We start from the raw sequence: 21,099 nt of genomic DNA on the forward strand, positions 1-21,099 counted from the left end.
ACTCCCGGACGTCTTGATAGATTAGTATAACCGTATCGTGAGACAGCTCCAAAATGAAAAAGTTTGGAGTAAGTAGCCCCCGAATGCCTTGATAAGTTAGTATGACATATTGAGGCATTGAGACAAGTTGTAAGGCAACATTGTGGAAAATGATAACCTAGCCCTCGAGGAACTCAAAGAGGTGCTCTATGAGATTTCGGGGGCACAAAACTTTTATTTATTGTAAATGGTAACCTGCCTAATCTTAGGAAAAAGATTACAAAATAAAAGTAGGCGCAATAATGACATTGCTGGAGTTCATTTGTCGCCTGGTGCCTATGACTTGCTCGGGACCGCACCGAGTTTTATTGAGTGGGGGCCTCTTGTGCTTTAGACCTCAACCCAACCGTCTTCACCCTTGTCACGATCATCGCCCTGCTCCTTTGGCTGCGTTTCCTCTGGCCTATCTTTAGGTATTGGAGTCGCCGGTGAGGCCGACAGCAAGAGCAGGGTGGGAGATATGCCTGCCAGGGTCGCTGGTGTCGTCTGGTGCTCTAGTGATGAGAGCGCACACCGAGTGGTTCCCAAGCTCATCCTACGCTTTATCTCAAAGTCTAGCCTACCTTCCTCGGGATGGAGAATGCGATCGGCCTACTTGATGGCCTCCCTCTCGCACTCGTATGCGTCCCGAAAGTTGCCAGATATCGTGATGACACCACACGGGCCCGTCACCTTGAGCTTGAGGTAGGCATAGTTAGGCACTGCCATGAACTTGGCGTAGCATGGCCTCCCAAAGATGGTGTGGTAAGGGCCCTCGAAGTCGACGACCTCGAAGGAGAGTGTCTCCTTCTGGTAGTGTACCCAGTTGCCAAACATGACCAAGAGGACGATGGTGCCGAGAGGCATAACCCGCCACCCTAGGACGATCCCGTGAAACAGTGATTGCGAGGCGCGCAGTTTGCTCGCGTCGATGCTGAGCTTCTCTAAGGCATCCTTGCAAAGGATGTTGATGCCACTTCCTCCGTCCATCAGGATCTTCGTCATCCTCACGTTCTCCACCATGGTGCTGACCACGAGGGAAAATCGGCCCACCTCCAAACGGTTGTCACCGTCAGACTGCACCAATAATTGATGGTGAAGCAAACATCCAACACCGCCGCTATACGCATGATGCGGCAAGGATCAAAAGTGTATCCTCGTCAAATCGTTTAGTAACCCAACACCGACTATAGGATCATCAAAGGCGGATCATACTGCAAGGCGACGGTGACCATGACCTTTGAACAAACGGTTCATACGCCCAAGCGACGGTGATGTTCACCTCGACACAGACGTGTCGGATGTCAAAGCGATGATGAACCCGCACTGCACACAGTTGGGTCATGGTGCAAGGCGACGGTGATCATGACTAGTACACAGACAGATAATTGACCAATGTGGCGGTGTTTAGGGTCCATCACAGTCGGTTGTTAACCAACGGTGATGATCTAGACTATCATCGTCGATCATTTACTGCCGAGGCCAAAAATCAGCTGCAATGGGGGGTTACGAACTGGCTGTGATAGGCCTACTATAGTAGTGTCAGTGGGCAAAATGGTACTAGATTGGTGCACAAATAAGCAAAATGCACAACTCAACATGAAACACGTGTACAGAGAACATGAACTATAGAGATGAACCATGTACATCAACATGTAGCACATGCACAGAGAAGCATAGTTGACCAAAAGTGGCCACGGATGAAGGTACAACATGAAGCAAATATACAGGAATCCTTAGCTAAAAACATGAACTTACAACTGAAGCTAGAAGATGAATCACATGTACAACAAGAACTTGAACTACATGTATGTAGAATCCAGAACTACACAACAACTCACAGAAAAAGCAAGCACATGGAGTAGATATACACAAACCCTTAACTCAAAAAATGAACTAACAAATGAAGCTAGAACATGAAGCACATGTACAGTAAACCATAACTGAGCCATAAACGTGCAACCATACCTGCAATAACCTAGATTGGCAACGCTCAAGCATAGATCGAAGCACATCAAGCACAAATACCAATAGATTCGAAGCTAGCTGAACCAAAGCATCGCAAAAAGCGCCCACATTTCATTACAAATCATTAGAGGGGGTGTGGATTTAACCTTTGTTCGAGCAGAGAGGAGCACTAGAAGGAGATGAAGAGGAGCAGTCAGGTCTACGTAGCTACAGGAGTAAACATGCCAGATTCAACCAAATCTAGCGATGTAGGTGAGGTTCGGCCACCATCACCACAGTCACTAGATCTGATGTACTGGAAGAAGACCAACGCCACTCGAAGAAGTGGAAGACGATCGACACCTCCAACCACCGGCGAGACGAACGAGGAGACCGAACCATGGTGCACTGCCGCGAAGTGCCTACACCCAAAGTGGCACTCAACACCGTCGGTCCCTTAGGGTGGAAGAGTGCACATAGGAGTGGAAGAGCGAGAGCGCGAGGAAGAGTGGGGAGCAGAGGCTGCGGCGGAGCTAGCTATTAGGGTGGCTGAAAACCCTAGCGCAGGGGGATTTCCCCCCCTTCACGTGCGAGCCACCGAGAGCCACCTAGAGAGAAGACCAAAATGAAACGGCAGAGCACAGACGAACTGATTCTACGAGATGCAGGGCCTGGCTGGAGGGTGCTTTAACACCTGTGCGGGCATGGCTCGCACCCCAGCCAAGTAAACAAACACGCGCCCCTGCACCCCTGGGCCTGGTGTCATGGGTTCGGAACCACGACAAGCATCGAGTTTGTTCATCGGAGGTTGATGTGTAGGTCTCTGGTGGCTCGGACACTCAAAACACACAAGGGACACAATCGGTTATCCTAGTTCGGGCTTCTGAGCCCTACTTCCAGCAGTATGGTGTTCTTCGTTTTAGGAATGCCCAATCGGGGGTTTACAACAGAGGAATTGAGAGAGAGTTTTGGCAGGGGATTGTGCGGTGCTATCCTAGGGGTTTCTACCTTGGGCTAATCGTTTAGCCCTTCGGTTCTCTATGGTTTTGATCCCCTCCTACAGGAGCCCATGCCTCCCCTTATATGCCGAGGAGGGCATGGGGTGTATAAATCGGGTTGGTTCTAACCTAGGGCTTCTCCGCCGAGTGCTTGCGGTTCCTTCGTCTTGGTGCCACTTAGTACTCCTTTGTCATCTAGGAGGGAGCCGACAATGTCGCAACCACTCCCTGACGATGCTGCCATAGTCTGGCGCTTGACCGTCAGGTGTTGTCTGCCGTTGTGCGACCTCCCCTGGGTGAGCCTTCTCAAGGCTTCCTTGGTGCGCAAGGTGCCTCCCCTGCCTAGAGGGGCTGACGAGTGGGCCCGGAGCCCTCTACCCCTGGGGCTTGGGGAGTCCCTTGTCCTGATGCGTAACACCCGTTGCGTGACCCTGCCAAGAGAGTGGCCCACAGTGACTCGCGGCTGTGGAATGGGTAGACGGTGCAACCTCTCTGCGCCTGTTAGGCTCTGGACGCCTGACAGATTCCTAAGTCAGCTTCTGATCTTGGCTCGGGACGTCAATTGGCGCCCGGGCGAAGGCCCGAGTGATGGCCAGGGCGGAGGTCTGGCCCGAGCACCCCGTCGTTTGGGATCCTGGTGCCGTGGCAGAGCCCCCGAGCCCCGAGTGATGGTTGCTGGCGTGCTCGGGCTCCTCCTGACTCCACTAGAGGGTATGCGCGAGTGTACCCGATGGGTATAGCCCCCGAGCGATTCGCAGAGTCGGTAGGGGGTTCTGTCGATCTCCTATCTCCTTCTTGGGGACTTGACACACCTCTATGTTAGACTCTCGTCACCTGGCTCCCACCCATGGCTAGGTAAACAAACACACCATAATTGCGCATCTTGTGCCGCCTAATGCACAACTTTGCCCATCCCACAAGACAACTATCGAAAAAAATGTTGTTAAAAGAACTATCGAAAAATGAAAACTCTTAAACTCGTGAACTTATGAGCCGAGGCCCAAATGTTATCTCAACTCAATTTGGCTCGATATCAAACTGTTCGGCCCAATTAACAGTAAGAAAAAATAAGGTAAGTGACGGAGGTAAGCCCATCAAGAATCTACAGTCTACCATCCGTACAGATTTCATACTAGGCCACCAATTACCTCCAGAGAGTAATAGCTTGAGAAGAATCTCAGCCGTCAATTTTTTTTGAAACTTATAAGAAATTAATTAACTAAATAAAATAACTTAGAAAAAAAATCTATCTATCTATCTACACTATAAACGCAAAATAATTGAAAATAAAAAATCTATCTATCTATCTACACTATAAACGCAAAATAATTGAAAATAGTCTATCACCCTATTATCTCCTATCCATCTAAACTCTTGTCCTTTAGATATACTTTAAATCTGATCTAACGCATCTAAATTTTTTACCATGAACTGACAAACGGACCCAGTCAGAAACTAATCCGTTTATAGGGTGCCTGCCATTGAAATCTCCCATCCCCTCGCGTTTTTCTTCTACCCAACAAACTTATACCTACCCCGAGTACCCACCATCGCCCTCTCCCCATCTCGCCCGGTGGAACTAGATCTACAGTCACAACGGATGACTTTTCTCTACAGTTGCCGGACATCTGGCAGCTCGCTCGTATCCAACGATGGCCAGGAGTGTTGAGTATCAAACAAGGGGTTACCTAAACCCTAGGATTAATGCCATGATAGTACAATTAACCCCATGACTGATTCTCCTAATCAGTCAGGGGCTACACCTGTCGTGTGCGCTCGTGCGCATACTCCAAACCATCTTAACGGCATGATGGGCCTGAGGCGGCCCACTTCATGGAAATGCCTTAGTGCCCGGAAGATAAGCCTAGAGGATAAGGAGCCCGATCGACTGGGGCTGGCTGGCTGGGCTGGCTGGCCAGCCTCCTCACATGGATACTATTCACATAAATCAGCCAGCAGTACGTCTCTTTCACATAAACGAATCAGTAACGATACGAACCAGCCAATCGAAGAGGCTGAAGTTCATCAGCTGCACTATTTGGGGAACGCTCACCCGATTCGGTGGTGACGAACGATATCCCGACACCTCCACAATTTTCTTTTATTTTTTTGGAAAAAAAACAAATCCACACCGCTTTCTCTTCTAGTTTTGGACAACGCGCGCTGCTTCTTTTCTCGCAAAGCTCAGACGCGCGTGCGACGGGGATATAGAATCTAGCCTGTGATGTCAGCACTGACACAACCAAAAGAAAAGCAAAACATTTATTTGAAAATGTTATAACTTCTGAATGATGTATTCATTTTTAATTTTATCTGCACCGGTATGTTCTACGCGATGAGGCGAACAAAACTAGACCCCACTTGCATATATTTTGAAGAATTTTTTTATAATAATTTATGTGTACTAACTTATAACATATAATTTAGAACATATAACTTATAACGTACCAAAACTTGGAAACACAAGAGTCATGAAACACAACTCATTTACAAAAAAATTATTAAACACAAAGAAATGAACTAATTTATAACTTATACCAAAAGTTGGCAACACAAAAGTTCTTAAATACAAAAGAATGAATTAATTTGTAACTTATACCAAAACATAGAAACACAAAAGTAACGAAACACAACTTATGTACAAAAGTTATCAAATACAACTTGTGTACATAAATTACTCTATACAACTTATGTACATAAGTTATTCAATGCATGTTATGCGCATAAGTTATAAGTTATAAGTTAGGGCCTGTTTGGAACGAAGGAATCCAAAACACAGGAATAGGAAAAAATGCAGGAATAAGGTACGATGAAAAGTGAAAAACTACGAAATTTCAAAACACAGGAATAGAAAATTTAGACTGTTTGGAACACAGGAACGAAGAGAGGAGAGAGAAACAGGCAAGCGAGAGCAGCCACGTGATGAGAGACAGAGAGGGCACGCCAATCGCCAGATTTCCATTGATTTTAGATGGATGCTTTTTTTCTTCCAAAATGCACACACCTCACACCCTTTCCTCCGGAAGGGAATTTTGTTTTCCCTTATTCCAAATGCCCTAAGGGCTTCCTTTCCAGAGGAACAATAGACTTTAAAATTCCTCCAAAGTTCCTCCAATCCAAACAAGCTCTTAATATATATAAATTGCTATTAGAAAAAAATTCTTCGAAATATATGCAAGTGGGGGTCTAGTTTTGTTCACCTCGTCGCGCAGAACACACCGATGCAGACGGAATTGAAAACGGATGCACCATTTAGAAGTTATAGCATTCTCAAATAAATGTTTCGCTTTTTTTCAAAATAACGTCACAGCATGCAACGGTGGGCGCAGGTGCACACTGGGCCCGTGGCTTGGTCGGATCGTTAGCTGGAATGGAATTGGGTAAGGCTGTTCCTAAAAAGTTTTCCAAAAAATGCTATAGTATTCATCATATCGAATTCTACGATACGTGCATGGAGCATTAAATGTAGACGAAAAAAAACTAATTGCACAGTTTGGTTGGAAATCGGGAGACGAACGTTTTGAACCTAATTAGTCCATGATTGAACACTAATTGCCCAATAAAAATAAAAGTGCTACGATAGCCAAATTCCCAAATTTCGCGAACTAAACACAGTCTAAGTTCATACCGGCCTTGGGAGGCGACAGCCGACCAAGGATAGCTGCGGGCACCCTCGCGTTGCTCGGGCCCCGAACCTGACACGCGAGTCGTAGGGCGCCAGGCCCTATTGAGGCTCTATTCCCTCATCCCCACGAGGCCGTGTCGGCCACTCCCGGCACAGGGTCATGCCCGAGGCGTGACGCAACACGACAAGGACGACCACATCCTTGGTGTGCAATGGACGCCACAAGGAAGACGAATCCGGGCATGGCACAATGGCAAGTTCGACTTCTGGCGGCCAGCTCCAGACTCCAGCAGAGGATGTCAGGGACGGTTTGGGACTGTCGGCCATGACGTGGACGAGGGACAGCACCCAGCGCCGCCACCAACCGAAGATCAGGACACGAAAACCTAGAAACTCCCCGATGGCCCTCCGGTATATAAGACTGGGCATGGACTCCTGTAGAAGGGCTCAGATCCCAGATCCCAGATCAAACGATCAAACCCTAGATCATTAGCGCAGCACTCTCCTACCACCTCTCTCTCTCTTTCTGTGTTGTAAACAACTCGATTGAATATGTATAGCTTGCAATTACATACAATTATTTGCTTATCTCATGCACAAAATCCACAAAAGCACGTGATAATGAAATAAATCAATCTCAATAGAGATTTCATTGCGTTTCATTGTGTTGGTAAACCTGATGGATGAATTTTATTCTAATGAAACTCTATTTCTCTCTTTTCTTATAAATATCATGCCAACTAAGTAGCAAATGTGCTGATGTGTCATAGCTTTAAATGAGAATAAAACCCATGTGAGGCCCTCCCTGAGACTGGCCTAAGGTTCTGTTGCAGTTTCTTTTACTTGAAAATAGTGCCCAATTTCACTAGGATGAAACACATCCCCTCTCTTATGCCCTGTTTGGTTTCGAGCTCCTAAAACTTTAGTTCCTAAAAGTTTTAGGTAGCCTTTTAAAACCTCTTAAAAGAGTGTTTGGTTGCACCTTCTAAAACTGACTAAAAGCAATAAATGTTGTTGAACAAAGACACTTTTACCCTTCTTTAGGAGAGAGAGGGGGAGGGGACAATAAATGAGGGGTAGTGGAGGTCCAGGAAGGACTTTAGGAGGTTTTAGGAGGGGGTGGAGCTCCTAAAGAAAAACCAGCCTCCTAAAATTTTTACGAGGTTTTAGGAGGGGGTGTTTGGTTCTTTAGACAGATTCTATCCAGATTTTAGCTCCTAAAGCTTTTAGGAGGGATAACCAAACAGGGCCTTAATTTCTTTGTCACCTCATCATTTTTGCGACGTGCGTGCCACCGTATTAAATGAATATAGCCTAAGGGCAGTCTCGATGCATGTTTCATGAGAGTTTCGTGCATATTAAATAATATGCATCTCTCAGCAAATTTGGTAATGTGGCACTGTTTTAAGGAAGAAAGAGAAGACGAGAGTTTTATAGACATGAAACAAGTTACACCCTTTCCAATGTCTATGAAATCGGGTGAAACCCGCACTGAGGCGTTGCAGTTATATCTTCCACCTTTTTTTTTTCTCGATCTGCCTGCGCCTGCACCGCTCCCTGCGATCTCCCTTTCTCTCCTGCCATCTCCCCTCGTCTACGACTCCGGACCGGAGGCACGACGCGATCAAGACGATTCTACGGCGGAGGCAACCTCGGCGCGGTGCGGCTCCGCCGGACGAGCTAAGGTGTGTGGCAGTAGCCACTACAACCGCACGGCGGCATACTCTCCTGCGCCCGTGTCCTGCATGTGGAGGCAGCTACTCGAATCTCCAATCCCCCAAGCAACCCACTCCAAAATCCGTAGTAAATATCGTCTTGTTAGCTTTTCGGATGCTTGTGTCATTCTAAGAAACTGACACATACTTGTGTCTGTTGGATGATTAGGATTGGATTGAAAGATAGTGGGGCCGCGTTTAGTTCGCCGAACTCGCCGCTGCCTGATTTACTGTTCATTCCGGTAGCGCACTGTAGCATTTCGCTTGTATTTGGTAAAAATTGTCCGATCGTTGACTAATTAGGCTCAAAACGTTCGTCTCGCAAAGTACAACCAAACTGTGCAATTAGTTTTTTATTTTGTCAACATTTAGTACTCCATGCATGTACCGCAAGTTTGATGTGACGGGGAATCTTCTTTTTGTATAGTGCCAAAGTTTGAATTTTGGTGGAACTAAACATGGCTTGGATTACATTGCTACTACTTCTGTTTAAGTGTGTATTAAAAGAACAGTTGGCCAAGCACCAGATGTTATCTCACAGTCATTTTTGGGTATGGTTGCAGAACTTTCTATCTGAGTGCGTGTTTAGGTCGCGAATTTTGGGAATTTGGCTACTGTAACACTTTCGTTTTTATTTGGCAATTAGTGTTCAATCATGGACTAATTAGACTCAAAACGTTCGTCTCGCAATTTCCAACTAAATTGTGCAATTAGTTTTTTTTCGTCTATATTTAATGCTCCATGCACACGTATCGTAAAATTCGATGTGATGACTACTGTATCACTTTTTGAAACTAAACAAGCACTGAATTCCAGTGCTCCTTTCTATCTGAACCTTTCTGATGCATGCACCTGATGATTGATTTGATTGCCTGAGATAGCAAATAGCATGTCTCTGCATGCTTACAGAACAAGTGAATAACACATTGCTCTGAACATGTTTGCATGCTTACATTGCTCTGAACGGCGGCATACTCTCCTCCGCCGGACGAACATGTTTGGATGAGTATATTTCAGCTGTGGCCAAAGGAAGATTGGGTGGTTCAGATCAGAGCTTGATGTCTTTTTAAAAATTGTTGGGGCCAAAGAAAGCTCGTCTGTTTCAAACCGAATTCTTCATGTGAAAGCTTGTCTGTTCAGCTGGTGGTTTTTCGGCTGATTCAATAATGTTTATGTGAGAGAGAATAAGTTGAAGTACGGCTGATAAATTCAAGCAAAAAGGGTAATTTTTGTGCGACACTCCTAGTTACTGGACTCTAAATATTGATTCTGAATTATCAGTGTCTCTCAACATTGGCACATAATCCATACGATATATTTGATCACCATCTCATGCAACACTAAATGATGTGGTTTGCTTATGAAACCATGAAATGAAGCAATGCACTAAGAGATGTTTTTTTCATTTATTAGTCTAAACATCTAAAGCTGATGTATTACTCTTGGAAACCGCAACATAAAACACTGCATGGAGACCCTTTTATTTTCACATTCCAAAGCACCATTAACGGTGCGTTTGGTTGCTTGATATCTATGGATGGGATAGGACCATCTATGAATATGCAGTGTTTGGTTTGGTGGATCAATAGGACAAGAAAATTCATGGATATGGAATATACCACAAGATGCTGGATTTTCTGGGCCGAAAAAATCTGGCGGGCCAGCTTATCCATGTCTTCTGATCTTTGTCATTAATAAATAAATTAAGGATTATTAGTGTGTTATATTATTACTTAGTAATTATGATGGTAGGATTAGTTTTGATAAGTGCTAATACATTGATTAGTACATGTTTTGTTTGCTAATTAGGATATTAGTGGTGCTAATTAACATATTTTATTTTAAATTAGTGATTATCATGACAAAATTAGTATTAATGCATATTTATTAGTGTCTAATTAGTTTTTATTATTTTAAATAATAGATATAATTAGTCAACTATTATCATCCCATCCACTTTCATCCATCCAACCAAACATAAAAATGGCTCGTTCTATCCATCCAACTAAACATGCATCATAGATATCCTTATCCTAATATTCATGGATCACCGTATATCCCATCCAACTTCGTCCTCGAACCAAACGTACCCTAAATCCTTACCCTTCATCGATGTAACGTCAACACTCAATCACATTCCCACCAATGGAGATGCTCCCTCTGTTCAGAAATAATAAATGTCTTTTGACCAAAAAACAATTCAGACAAAATATACTTTGACTTAGTTTTTTTTATTACAATGACAATATGTTGTCAATTGCTAAAAAATTCAATATCATATTAGAGACACTATGAACAGATCTATTGACGCAAGTTTCCTAAACTTCCTATAATTTGACTCACTGTTCATCAAATTTGACACTATGAACAGTGGGAGTACAACCCAAGCAATGTATGGCATCTTTGGTGTTGTTTCTTAAAAACATGTCAATTAATTATTTCACATGCTATATCCACGACAATAGGTCTAAAGCTTGTTCACAAATATCGAGCCTAAATAATATCATTTTATCATTATGATGATAGTATTTTCCTATCTTTTCTTCTATAATTCCTTACAAGTCAGGAAATTGTCCTACGAGACCAGTCTTTAAATACTCACGATTCCATGCAACGAGATTAGCTTTTATCTCTGATATTAAAATACGCATTGCAATAGGCTACCCCGATAGATGGTATTAATTAGATGACATGTAGGCATTTGTTGACACAAGTAATAAATAAGACATAAATATAAACAATTACAGTAATTTGTAGATGGTGTACTTCTTCTACAAACTTATCAAAGGTAGAGAGAGCAGGTAGTGCTGCCAGTGACGCTACAACACAGTGAGTTCAATACCGGTGCAGAAAAGATTGGATGCTAAAATTACACCGCACCAGTTTATTGCACACCAAAATAATTATTATCAGGCATGATAAATCATATCACGGATACCAGGCCCATGCCAATTTGGAGAAGGAAACAGCCAGCTTGAAATGCAGGGAGATTGCGATATCTTGGAAGAAATTGAGCGACTTCTTGCCACCTGCACAAAGAGAGATGTCACGGTAAATCTACAGCCAGCTAGTAGGGGGAAGGCAGACTATGGAAAAAAAATTTAATGCGTACCTTCTACTCATGCATTCTTTAACATCTTCATCAGTGTCAAAGCAGCAGTACCAAAAAGTCTTCTTGTGACCTGCAGTTTTCCCATCACAGCGGTACCTTGTAGCCTACTACATGTATGATACCTTGTAGCTTGCAGAGTCCTTCCCAACAAACCAAGACTATGATTTGGAGCTGTTGGAGAAAACCCTTTGTCAGCCAGGTTGTGCTGTTTATTAATGTTAAGACTACACTTAGGGTCAGCTGCTGCGTAAGCTGGGTAAATCGTGACATCAACATGAGACAGTAATACTGATCTCCAATATGGGAAGAAACTGTTCCTTGTGTATTCCAAATCCAGATTGAATCCTCTTGCTACTTTATTCCTCATCAAGCCCTCTTGCGTAGGTCAACAAAAACAAAACTGTTAGAAATCCAAAAAATGTCTACATTTTCCAATGACCACAACCACCAAGAAGCGGTTAGTTGACATGGCATGTTATGTCAATTGCTAATATAAACAATGATATCAGTTAAGCAACCAGTCAGATATGATATCAGTTTAAGCAACTAATCAGATATGATACTGAATTGAGTACCGAGTCAGACAGTACCATGTTTTTGGAATAAGTAAGCTGTTAAAAGAGTAAGCTTGCATGGCAGAAACACAGCAAGTGAACCATGCTTGATCAGGGTGTAAATACGCAATTTCCCCAAAAAGATTGGTCAAGAACTAGTTAAACACGGTTATTTGCATTGTTCTCAACTTTTTTTTTGTTTTTTTTTGTGTGAGGACTGAGGGCACTAGTTCTTTGGTAAAGATAAATCCTAAGACTAAGAGGATGTTGTCTGCAGATATAACTATTCCAAATGAACCATTCCAACTTGAAAGCACATTCAGAACCGCATGCAGAAAATGAGAACAAAGTGCAGGCCCATAGCACTGTTAGCAATAATCCTGTGTGTCCATGCATGTGTCCAGGTGCAGTCCTTAGTACTAGAAGATTTTCAGCTAGTAGTTAAGGAGAATAATAGGCAATCATAGGAGTTATGACTGCAGTAATTAGGAGGATATCATGGGCAGGTGTATCAGCTATATATATGAGAAAATGGTGAGGGCTGTGAGAGCTGCATCAACTAAAAGAAAGGGAATGACATAGTGTGTAGTGCAAACAAAGCACAACAGGCGATACATGTGAAGCGCGCAAAGCATGTTGGATTGAGCTGAAGCGCAAAGGTTGAGCCGCGAAGCAGCTGGAAGCACCAATATCTATGACACGGCAAACATGGTCTACTTTAAATGGACACACAGGGATTAGGGCGAGATTGTTAGTTATAATCCTATGTGTCCATGCATGTGTCCAGGTTCATTGTGTCTAGGTGCAGTCCTTAGCAGTGTTCTGGAAAACGTAAACAAACGTACGTTTACACACGCTTCAGTGCTAGTCGGAGGCCCAGCGTCTCATTTAAGGCATACGCGCAAGGCGACGTCTAAACTGTCTCCAACGAGGAGACCTAAACGCAAAATCGGTGGCGCACAGTACATTTGCGTATCAAAATCACACTCCAACCGAAGACCCATACAAAGAACGCATTTTGGGTCCGACGCCGGCAAGAACGCAAAAAAGCGTCGTCGAGGAGAGACGACGCAAAAATCTTGCGCCTGTGGTGGTGGGCGCCGCCGCGCCAGGGGAGGGGGCGCTCGCCCAGGGCTCCCGCGCCTGTGCCGAGGCCTGGCCGCACTGGAGCGCCGGCGGGCGAGCACCGCGGGGGGCTGGTGGAGAGAGAGAGAGAGAGAGAGAGAGAGAGAGAGAGAGAGAGAGAGAGAGAGAGAGACGCACGGCTGGAGGAGGAGAGGGGCGAGGAGGGGGCCACGCTGGATGGGGACGCCGTCGCTTGGATCCGGGGGGCCACCGCCGCGCGCGCCTGGATCTCGCCGGCCGCGGGTCAAGAGCTCGCCGGCGGGGCCTCTGCTCGGCGGAGCTCGCTGCCCAAGCCGCGCAGGACGCGCAGGCTCGCTCTGCTGGCCGCGCCGCGCGCTCACTGGCCGCCACCGTGCGCTCGCTCGCGGCGCTAGCCCCGCCCTCGCCGGCCGCCACCGCTGCACTCGCTCGCTCCGCTGTCCCCGCGCGCGCTCGCTTTGTGGTTGGGAAGAAGTACAGAGCGAAGAACGAGAGTAGAGATTTGGGGTTGCTGCTCAGTGCCTCCGTTGGAGAGACGATGTTATTGGTACGCAACCTTTTTACTGTACACTACCTAAAATATGAAATGCGTCCTGGGTTTGGGTTGCCGTCGCTGGAGTCAGTTAAGCGGCACAGAAGTGGAGAAAAGCGGGAGCTAGGCATCGCTGGCACATGGGCAGGTGGGCTCACGCGCGGGAAAACAGCGCGGGCGGCCACGGGAGGGAATCACGAAAACAAAGCGTAGGCGGCCACGGGTGGGAATCACGAAAACAGAGCGCGGGCGGCCACAGGCGGGAATCGCGAAAACAGAGCACGGGCAGGAGCCAGTAGATAAGGTCAATCCCGTCTATGCCCATGCTCTTTGTCCAATGGGCCGTCCCAATCCTGATCATTCTGCTGCTGATCGCTGCCCTCATAAAATTGGAACTTGGGCCTTGTTTAGATTGGGGTTAGGAATCAGTATTGGACACTGTAGCACTTTCATTTGTATTTGACAATTATTGTCCAATCATGGCCTAACTAGGCTCAAAAAATTCGTCTCGTAATTTACAATCAAACTGTGTAATTAATTATTTTTTTATCTACATTTAATACTCCATGCATGTGTCCAAAGATTTGATGTGATGGAGAGAGTGTGAAAAAACTTGCAATCTAAACAAGGCCTTGGTTGTTCTGCCAGCGATATGAACATATCTGATCAAACCTGCCGCTGCCGCCATGCATCAGAGCCCATCTCATTCCGCCACTGCCTTGGGCAGGTACGCACCGACTATGCAATTTCTTTGTTTCTCGCGGCTTTCCGCGGATCTGTCCATGGGTGCACACCTCCATCCGGATGATCCCCAACTCTCGTGTTCGCTGTGACGCCTTTGCTAGCTTCTCCTTTTCCTACTTGATCTGCTACTGCTGGTTGCTCTCATTGGAGTTGGGGTCGTTTCTGTTCCGGAAACATAGGCGCTACCAGATTTGCGGCAGTTTACGCCTAACTACTGGACTAACAGAGCATAGGCCACTAGCGTTGTCGCCAGCAGAGCCCTGCCCCACCAGGTGCTTATCTGGTGATTTCTTCTTCACTATATTCTCTGCAAGACTGCAAGTTGATTGATGAATTATTGTCACAAATAATGATAAGAATGTGTTCTTTCACTTGTATATAAATACAGCAATTTGTTTGTCTTTAAATGCCACCGGATATACACTGCATCATTTGTGTGCTGGTACCTCTCCCAACAACAACAAAAATAAAAAGAAATAAAAAAACGCCTATCGTGTTTAATCTACGTTTATTCTACCTAGGCGCTAGACAGTGGCTGAGCACCTGCGTAGCGCCTAGCTTTTTTTTTGAACCTTGGTCCTTAGTACTAGCAGATTTTCAGCTAGCAGTTAAGGAGAATAATAAGCAATCATAGGAGTTATGGCTGCAGTAGTTAGAAGGATATCATGGGCAGGTGTATCAAAATAGTGAGGGCTGTGAGAGCTGCATCAACCAAAAGAAGGGCAGGGAGTGATTTCCCAGTGTGTGTTTGTGATAAACACAAGAGAGGGAGTGATTTCCAACAAGCACTGGGAAGAGTCAAATCAGAAAAGTAAAATGCTCCTTGTATGTTAGGACTAATCTTGTCATGTATGGATGAAGAGCTACATGAAACCAGTGTTAGTATAATCCTAGCTGCTGATGGTGTTTTGTTAGTGGGTCTAGTCAATGAGTCAAGGTCTGGACAGTGAAGTAAGTCAGCTCACTCTAGTCTTCCTCTTAGGTCCCGTTTGGATCCCTCACGGATTCTAGCAATCTGGATTCTAGATATGGATTGTAGAATCTAGATTTTAGATAAAAAAAAATCTCTACCCGTTTGGATCATGGATTCTAATTTAGGATTCTAGCTAATTGAAAACTTCTTTTCTCTATAATGCCCCTCAAGCACAATACTGCTTAACACGGTAGCTATGAGACTCAGATAATATATTGTCTAGGACACCCATATGACAGCAAAAATCAAGGTAATTAATTGGCTGGGATCAGATGAAATACTATCTGCATTATCATCTCGGTACAAGCCTGACTTTACTAAGAGTGAACCATAAGACACATAATATAGTAATTCACCGTATCAAACAAAACCAATGCATAGAAGCAGATTATAAAACTGTGGCAGCTGCCCCAACAGCAATATGAGAGTATCTGAGTCTCATCCAAGCAGCTACCACTGCCCCAATGAACGACATTAGTAGCTAGACGTAATTGAAATTTCAATCACAAAACGACGCTTGCTTGGATGTATGAGCGCCCCCAAAGAGCACAACAGGGCTGCCCTTTGCTATCCATCCTGAGATCAGCGAGCAGCACAGAGAAGTCAAACAGCAGGGCGCAAGAAGTCGAGTGAAACAGCAAGTGGCCAGCGCCGGAGCTAGGTGGCGGCGGCGGCGACGATGACAGGGATGGTGTTAGAGTACGTCAGGGGGCCTATTGAATGTGGGTTGGCTGTATAGCTTATTAGTGTTAGAGTTAATTAGAGATAAATGTCACTTACCTAAGGGTCAAATAAGCCTTATTTTGGAGTCAAGTAAAACTCTCTGTATAAAGAAATGAGATGTATCGATCTAATCAACCCAGAATTAAGAAGGAAATCCCTTACTCTTGCTCGGCCGTGGACAATGCCCCCGGCCTCCGGCCTCCCTCGCAGCCCCCAGTCGCCACTGTAGCACAGCGGGTACTGTAGCCCATCCGTCGCCGTCGCCGCATCTCCCTCAGCTCTCTCCCTCTCAATCCTAGCAGCCACGTAACAGATGGACTGGGGAGCGGCAAATGGCGGCCGCTCTACCTGCGGAGGGACGGAGGCAGTGCAAATCGAGGGGGCAGAGGTGCCGCCAGCCTGCCAATCGCTGGGGCGGGGCGGAGGCATCGAGAATCGTCCGCCCGAGCGGCTATGTCGGACTCGAATGGATGAATGAACGTGAATGACGGGAATAAGATAAGACAGGGCCAAAAATGTCTTTTTACAGTTTTGCTATGCTAGAATCTTGTGTTATTCAGTTCAAGATGGATTCCAGGATTCTCATAATCTGGACGCAGGATTGTTTTTATCCCTGCCGTTATCTCCCCCGTTTGGACATCGACAGAGATACTTTTTATCCCGATTCCCAGTCACTAGGTAATTTCTAGGGCTTGTTTAGTTTGCAAAAATTTTGGCGAAATGGTACTGTAGCACTTTCGTTGTTATTTGACAATTAGTGTCCAATCATAGTCTAATTAGGCTTAAAAGATTCGTCTCGTCAATTTCGTCTAAACTGTGTAATTAGTTTTATTTTTTATTTATATTTAATGCTTCATGCATGCGTCCAAAGATTTGATGTGACGGGGAATCTTGAAAAATTTTGCAAAATGAAGTGGAACTATACGGTACCTAGGAAAGCCACTGGGGCTGTTTTCTTACTCTCTTTTCAGCTATAAATAAGCACCCTGTTCGCTTGTTGGTTTCAGTCAGGCTTATTCAACCAGTCAACAGTGTTTTTCTCTCACAACAAACCAGCACCAGTCAGCCCAAACCAGCCCAGAAACCAACCAGCGAACACGCCGAAGAAGTAAAGGCACCAGCAAGCAGCAGCTGATAGCAGCCCAATAAAGCTTGGTTGTGAAGATCAAGCAAGGGTGTGTAAGCTTGTAGTGTGAGGCTATAAGATCAATATATGAATGTCTGGCGTGTATTATTTTTCAATCCATACAATTCAGGATAGTGAACCCCAACTATAATTCACAAACCCAAGGCCTGATTTGAACCGCCGAGGTATGCTCTAATAAACCTAAATTTTAAGAAAGTAGGGAACTGCGAATTCGTACCACACCCAATAAACCAAAAATCTGGTAGCTACATGCAGGTTACTAAAACACTATTAATCATACTATAGATGACAATTTTATCAGCAGTCATGAAAAAAAATATGACGAAAAGCAACAAAATGCGAAGATTTGCACAACCAACTTAGCATGAGATAAACTCAAATATATATGTATGAGCAAAAGATGTATCACAGTACAGCAAAGATCCAAAGTAAAGCCAACATTTCTCACCTGGCTGAGCTAGTTTTAAATTTATTCATGTGTATTAAGATCTATGATTATATAGTGCAGAATCATTTTTTGCCTAGAAAAGGAGTATACATCTTCAAACATTTAAAAGAGAAACAGAAGGTGAGGCACTTTGTAAGGGAAAAAATGAATTCTCCAGTACAATTTGGATATGTTTACCTTTTCTGCTGTACCATGTGGATAAGCACTTTCTGCAGTTACCTTGGTTGCATCCAGATCCTCTGTTTCACGTAAAAAGAATTAGTTAGGGCTCGTTTTGAGGAGTTTGTAATGAAAAACACAAGCCCACACTCACCATGTTCGCCAGCTTTAGTGAACATTCTACAGTCATAAGGGCAGCTTCGGAAACAAGTAGAAGAAACAATTAAATAATCAACAACCTGAAGTGTATTTTCATACAAAAGTTATTATATTGAAGCAATGCACAAAGAGAAGTACAGTTTTCCAACATCAATGCCTTCTCCGTTAGGGAAAAATCCATAATCCTTAATAATAGAATCAACCCGTTCAAAGACCTCCACATGGGGCACCTGCATGACATTTTAAATTCTTATATAACATTGAGAAAAAAATAAAAGTTAAGGAAATATTAAAGGAAAGCCATATGACTAACACCATATGACTTGAAAGGCAAAATAGCAATCTCCATATATACAAAATAACAAAAACATGCAACAACATCAAATTTCATTCTTACATATATGCCCTATTTTACAAGATACGAGCAAAAAAGTTTTAGGACAAAACTTCCCTACATTAATTTGTTTTGGGTTTCTCCAAAGCGAATGTTTTGTATTTTCTTCAGGTTTATTAATACAATGGGGGTATTCAGCTTAACTGAAAAGTCCAACAGGACAAACAAATCAATCAATGCTGGCAATGCTACAAGCAATGATCATGTAAATGAGTTTTTTTGTAATTAAATATTATCCATATAGAAAATTTGGAGAGAGAAAAAGAATTTAGTGGTCCAATAAGAATCCATTAAGAAAACTAGAAGCATTTTTCTTGCTCAGGTTTCTGTTCTTAAAAGGTAAAAGGCAGTACCGTAGAATGTGTTGTAATGTATGCATCAAGAGCTTCACCAGCTTGCGAAATTATATCAACAAGCAGTGCTATACTGTCAAGAGTTGAACAGGCCTCAGGCAGATTCTGTGAGCTTCTGTGTTCACCTATCTTCCATTTTAGGGCAACCGAGTGTTTCATCATACGAGTCATGAGTGTGTCAAACCCGTCTTGCTTACGTATACCAATTCTCTTCTTGGAGAAAGATACCCCACGGATCTGCTCTTGACCTGCCAGGAGTAAAACTGCAGTCTGGACAAGCTTGCCATCCTTCACATAATTCCAGATCTCGTCAAGTAGATTATTTGTCCTTTTTGCTAACAATCTAGTCGTATCCAAAAAAATCTTCTGTAAACAGAAGGAAAAAAATGTGATTTTTAGCATATATACATGAGAAAATAGCGCTTAATCCATCCTACTTTATCTCCCTTGTTTCCTCCAATCAAACTAACTGGGAATTAGGGATCACATCTAAACCAATTAAAATCAATTAATAGCAATGCAAAGTTGCTGGCTCTTTTTTCCTCTAACTTCTAAGTAGAACAAGTCCCAAAACATATATGGACAAATACACAATGTCTATTTGGTAAGTAAGGTTAGCCTATAAATATTGTTACAAAGTAATTTGGAAGTGACAGCATTGTTTTAGAGTGGGAAGTGAGAATAACCATTTCAGGTAGGCACAGGAGTTGGATGAGCTTGTAGATATAATCCCGATGATCCATGTTAGGAGATAGATTTTTTTTCGAAAGGACGGCAAAAGCTTTGCCGTAATTTTTATTAGTAGAGAAAAAGGAAAACAAAGGTCGGCCCAGTTTTTAAGTGGAAACCGGGCCCAAAAACCACAAACACCACGGATTAGATGAGGTGCTCCAGCACCACCCTCAACTACAGTACAACTGCCGACCAGCTAGCCACTCAACTAGTTAGGAGATAGATTGTCTTCAAGATATTTATGAAGGCAAGTATTCTCAACTGCGACATGTAGTGGAAGTAGATTCTCAATGATCTTATTGCCAGCTGTACGTGTATTGGCTGATGCACCATACTTTATGAGCAACTTGACCATGTCAACAGAGAACCTTTCAGCAGCTTCGTGGAGGGGAAAGTATCCATATGGATTCATGCAGTTGGGATTGGCGCGATGCCCACTGAGTTCAGGTGCCTTTCCCTCCAGCACAGCTTTGGCACATCGCAGGGCATTCTCACTGATAATGTAGTTGAAGGTTTCTGGGGTGATGATAAAACCCCATGCCATGCACCTCTTGTTATTCTCAAAAAAGTGGAGGAAGCGCTGGACATCATCCTCTTCGAGGATGGACAACAAAGCTGGAGCTTTGTGCCACAAGGCATCACTCACCCACTGTATTGAACCACACAAAATTGCTAAGGGTGAAAGGGAATCAATTATATCCAGATAAAAGCAAAGAAAAATAAACAAAATCGCACTGAGGTGCCTTTTATGACCCAAAAAAACATATTGTCTCAGCCCAGAAGTTAATTAATCCAAAATGCACCATGATTAGAACGAAATAAGAAACATAACTAACAAGATTATCAACTGAATTATGTAAATGAGGATAACAAAAACCTGGGGAGTTCGGTCTGGGATGATTATATTGGTTGCTCTGGAGTTAGCAACAAAAGTAGCTGTTTTATGGTGCCACTGAAAACAAGAATGTTAAGAGCCAGTGCTAACACAGGAAAATATAAGAGAGAAATACCATAAGATGGGTGGTTAGAATACCTCATCCGTTTGTTCCCAATGTGATTTTGTGTCATCTTTGCAAGAAGGACAAGCAAGAAATGGAGGATTCCATGGATCTTCTATTTCATCCGTGGTCAATCCATCTTTATTTTCATCATGATTTTTGTCATCAGCAGCTTGTCTGGTCTCTTTTCTACATATTTCATGCATGGGAGCAGAGCTTCCCTGAAGGTTCAATTCCATTGTTTATTTCTGAAACAAGGAATTAACATAGAATTAGATCCCAAATAATATTATATTTTTTCGTTATCACTAAGATGTTGATGAACGAATAGTGATCCTGGAGAACATGAAATGAGGCCCTTGCGTTTTAAAAACAGAACATTCATCGCCAAGGAAATTAACAAGCATACCAAAATTTTCTCCACATATCTGGATATGCTGACAAACTTGCAATGCTATACATAACATGAGCATCTGACTGAGACTGAATTTCTCACATATTAGTTGAACAGAATTCTAGAAAGTATAATGCATAGTAATTATAGAAAAATTGAACGACCAAAACCTATTAACTCTTTGGATTCACAAAAGGTTCAGACTCGTGATTTCCACCAGACTTTCACTGGTTACTGATTAGTTAAATTATCATCAATAAGTTGCATGTA

The 21,099-nt window shown here is 43.7% G+C and overlaps 2 protein-coding genes and 1 long non-coding RNA gene across 3 annotated transcripts; all 3 read right to left on the reverse strand.

The window, feature by feature from the left end:
- Positions 1 to 630: 630 nt before the first annotated feature.
- On the reverse strand, positions 631 to 1,041 carry LOC136470481 (uncharacterized). The gene has a single exon (XM_066468317.1). The coding sequence runs from the start codon at positions 1,039 to 1,041 to the stop codon at positions 631 to 633; it is 411 nt and encodes a 136-aa protein (XP_066324414.1).
- Positions 1,042 to 11,018: 9,977 nt separating this feature from the next.
- On the reverse strand, positions 11,019 to 16,647 carry LOC136477902 (uncharacterized). The gene is made up of 3 exons (XR_010764137.1): positions 16,208 to 16,647; positions 11,416 to 11,790; positions 11,019 to 11,332 (listed from the first exon to the last, which is right to left on the reverse strand). It is a non-coding gene; the product is annotated as an uncharacterized lncRNA (long non-coding RNA).
- A 1,027-nt stretch (positions 16,648 to 17,674) lies between these two features.
- On the reverse strand, positions 17,675 to 20,068 carry LOC136470482 (uncharacterized). The gene is made up of 6 exons (XM_066468318.1): positions 19,700 to 20,068; positions 18,706 to 19,071; positions 18,097 to 18,188; positions 17,954 to 17,997; positions 17,818 to 17,879; positions 17,675 to 17,713 (listed from the first exon to the last, which is right to left on the reverse strand). Exons 1-6 carry the CDS (start codon positions 19,979 to 19,981, stop codon positions 17,675 to 17,677), a joined length of 885 nt encoding a protein of 294 aa, XP_066324415.1. The 5' UTR covers positions 19,982 to 20,068.
- Between the last annotated feature and the right edge of the window lie 1,031 nt (positions 20,069 to 21,099).

Source organism: Miscanthus floridulus, chromosome 8 (assembly GCF_019320115.1).
Source record: "Miscanthus floridulus cultivar M001 chromosome 8, ASM1932011v1, whole genome shotgun sequence".
Taxonomy (NCBI): Eukaryota; Viridiplantae; Streptophyta; class Magnoliopsida; order Poales; family Poaceae; genus Miscanthus; species Miscanthus floridulus.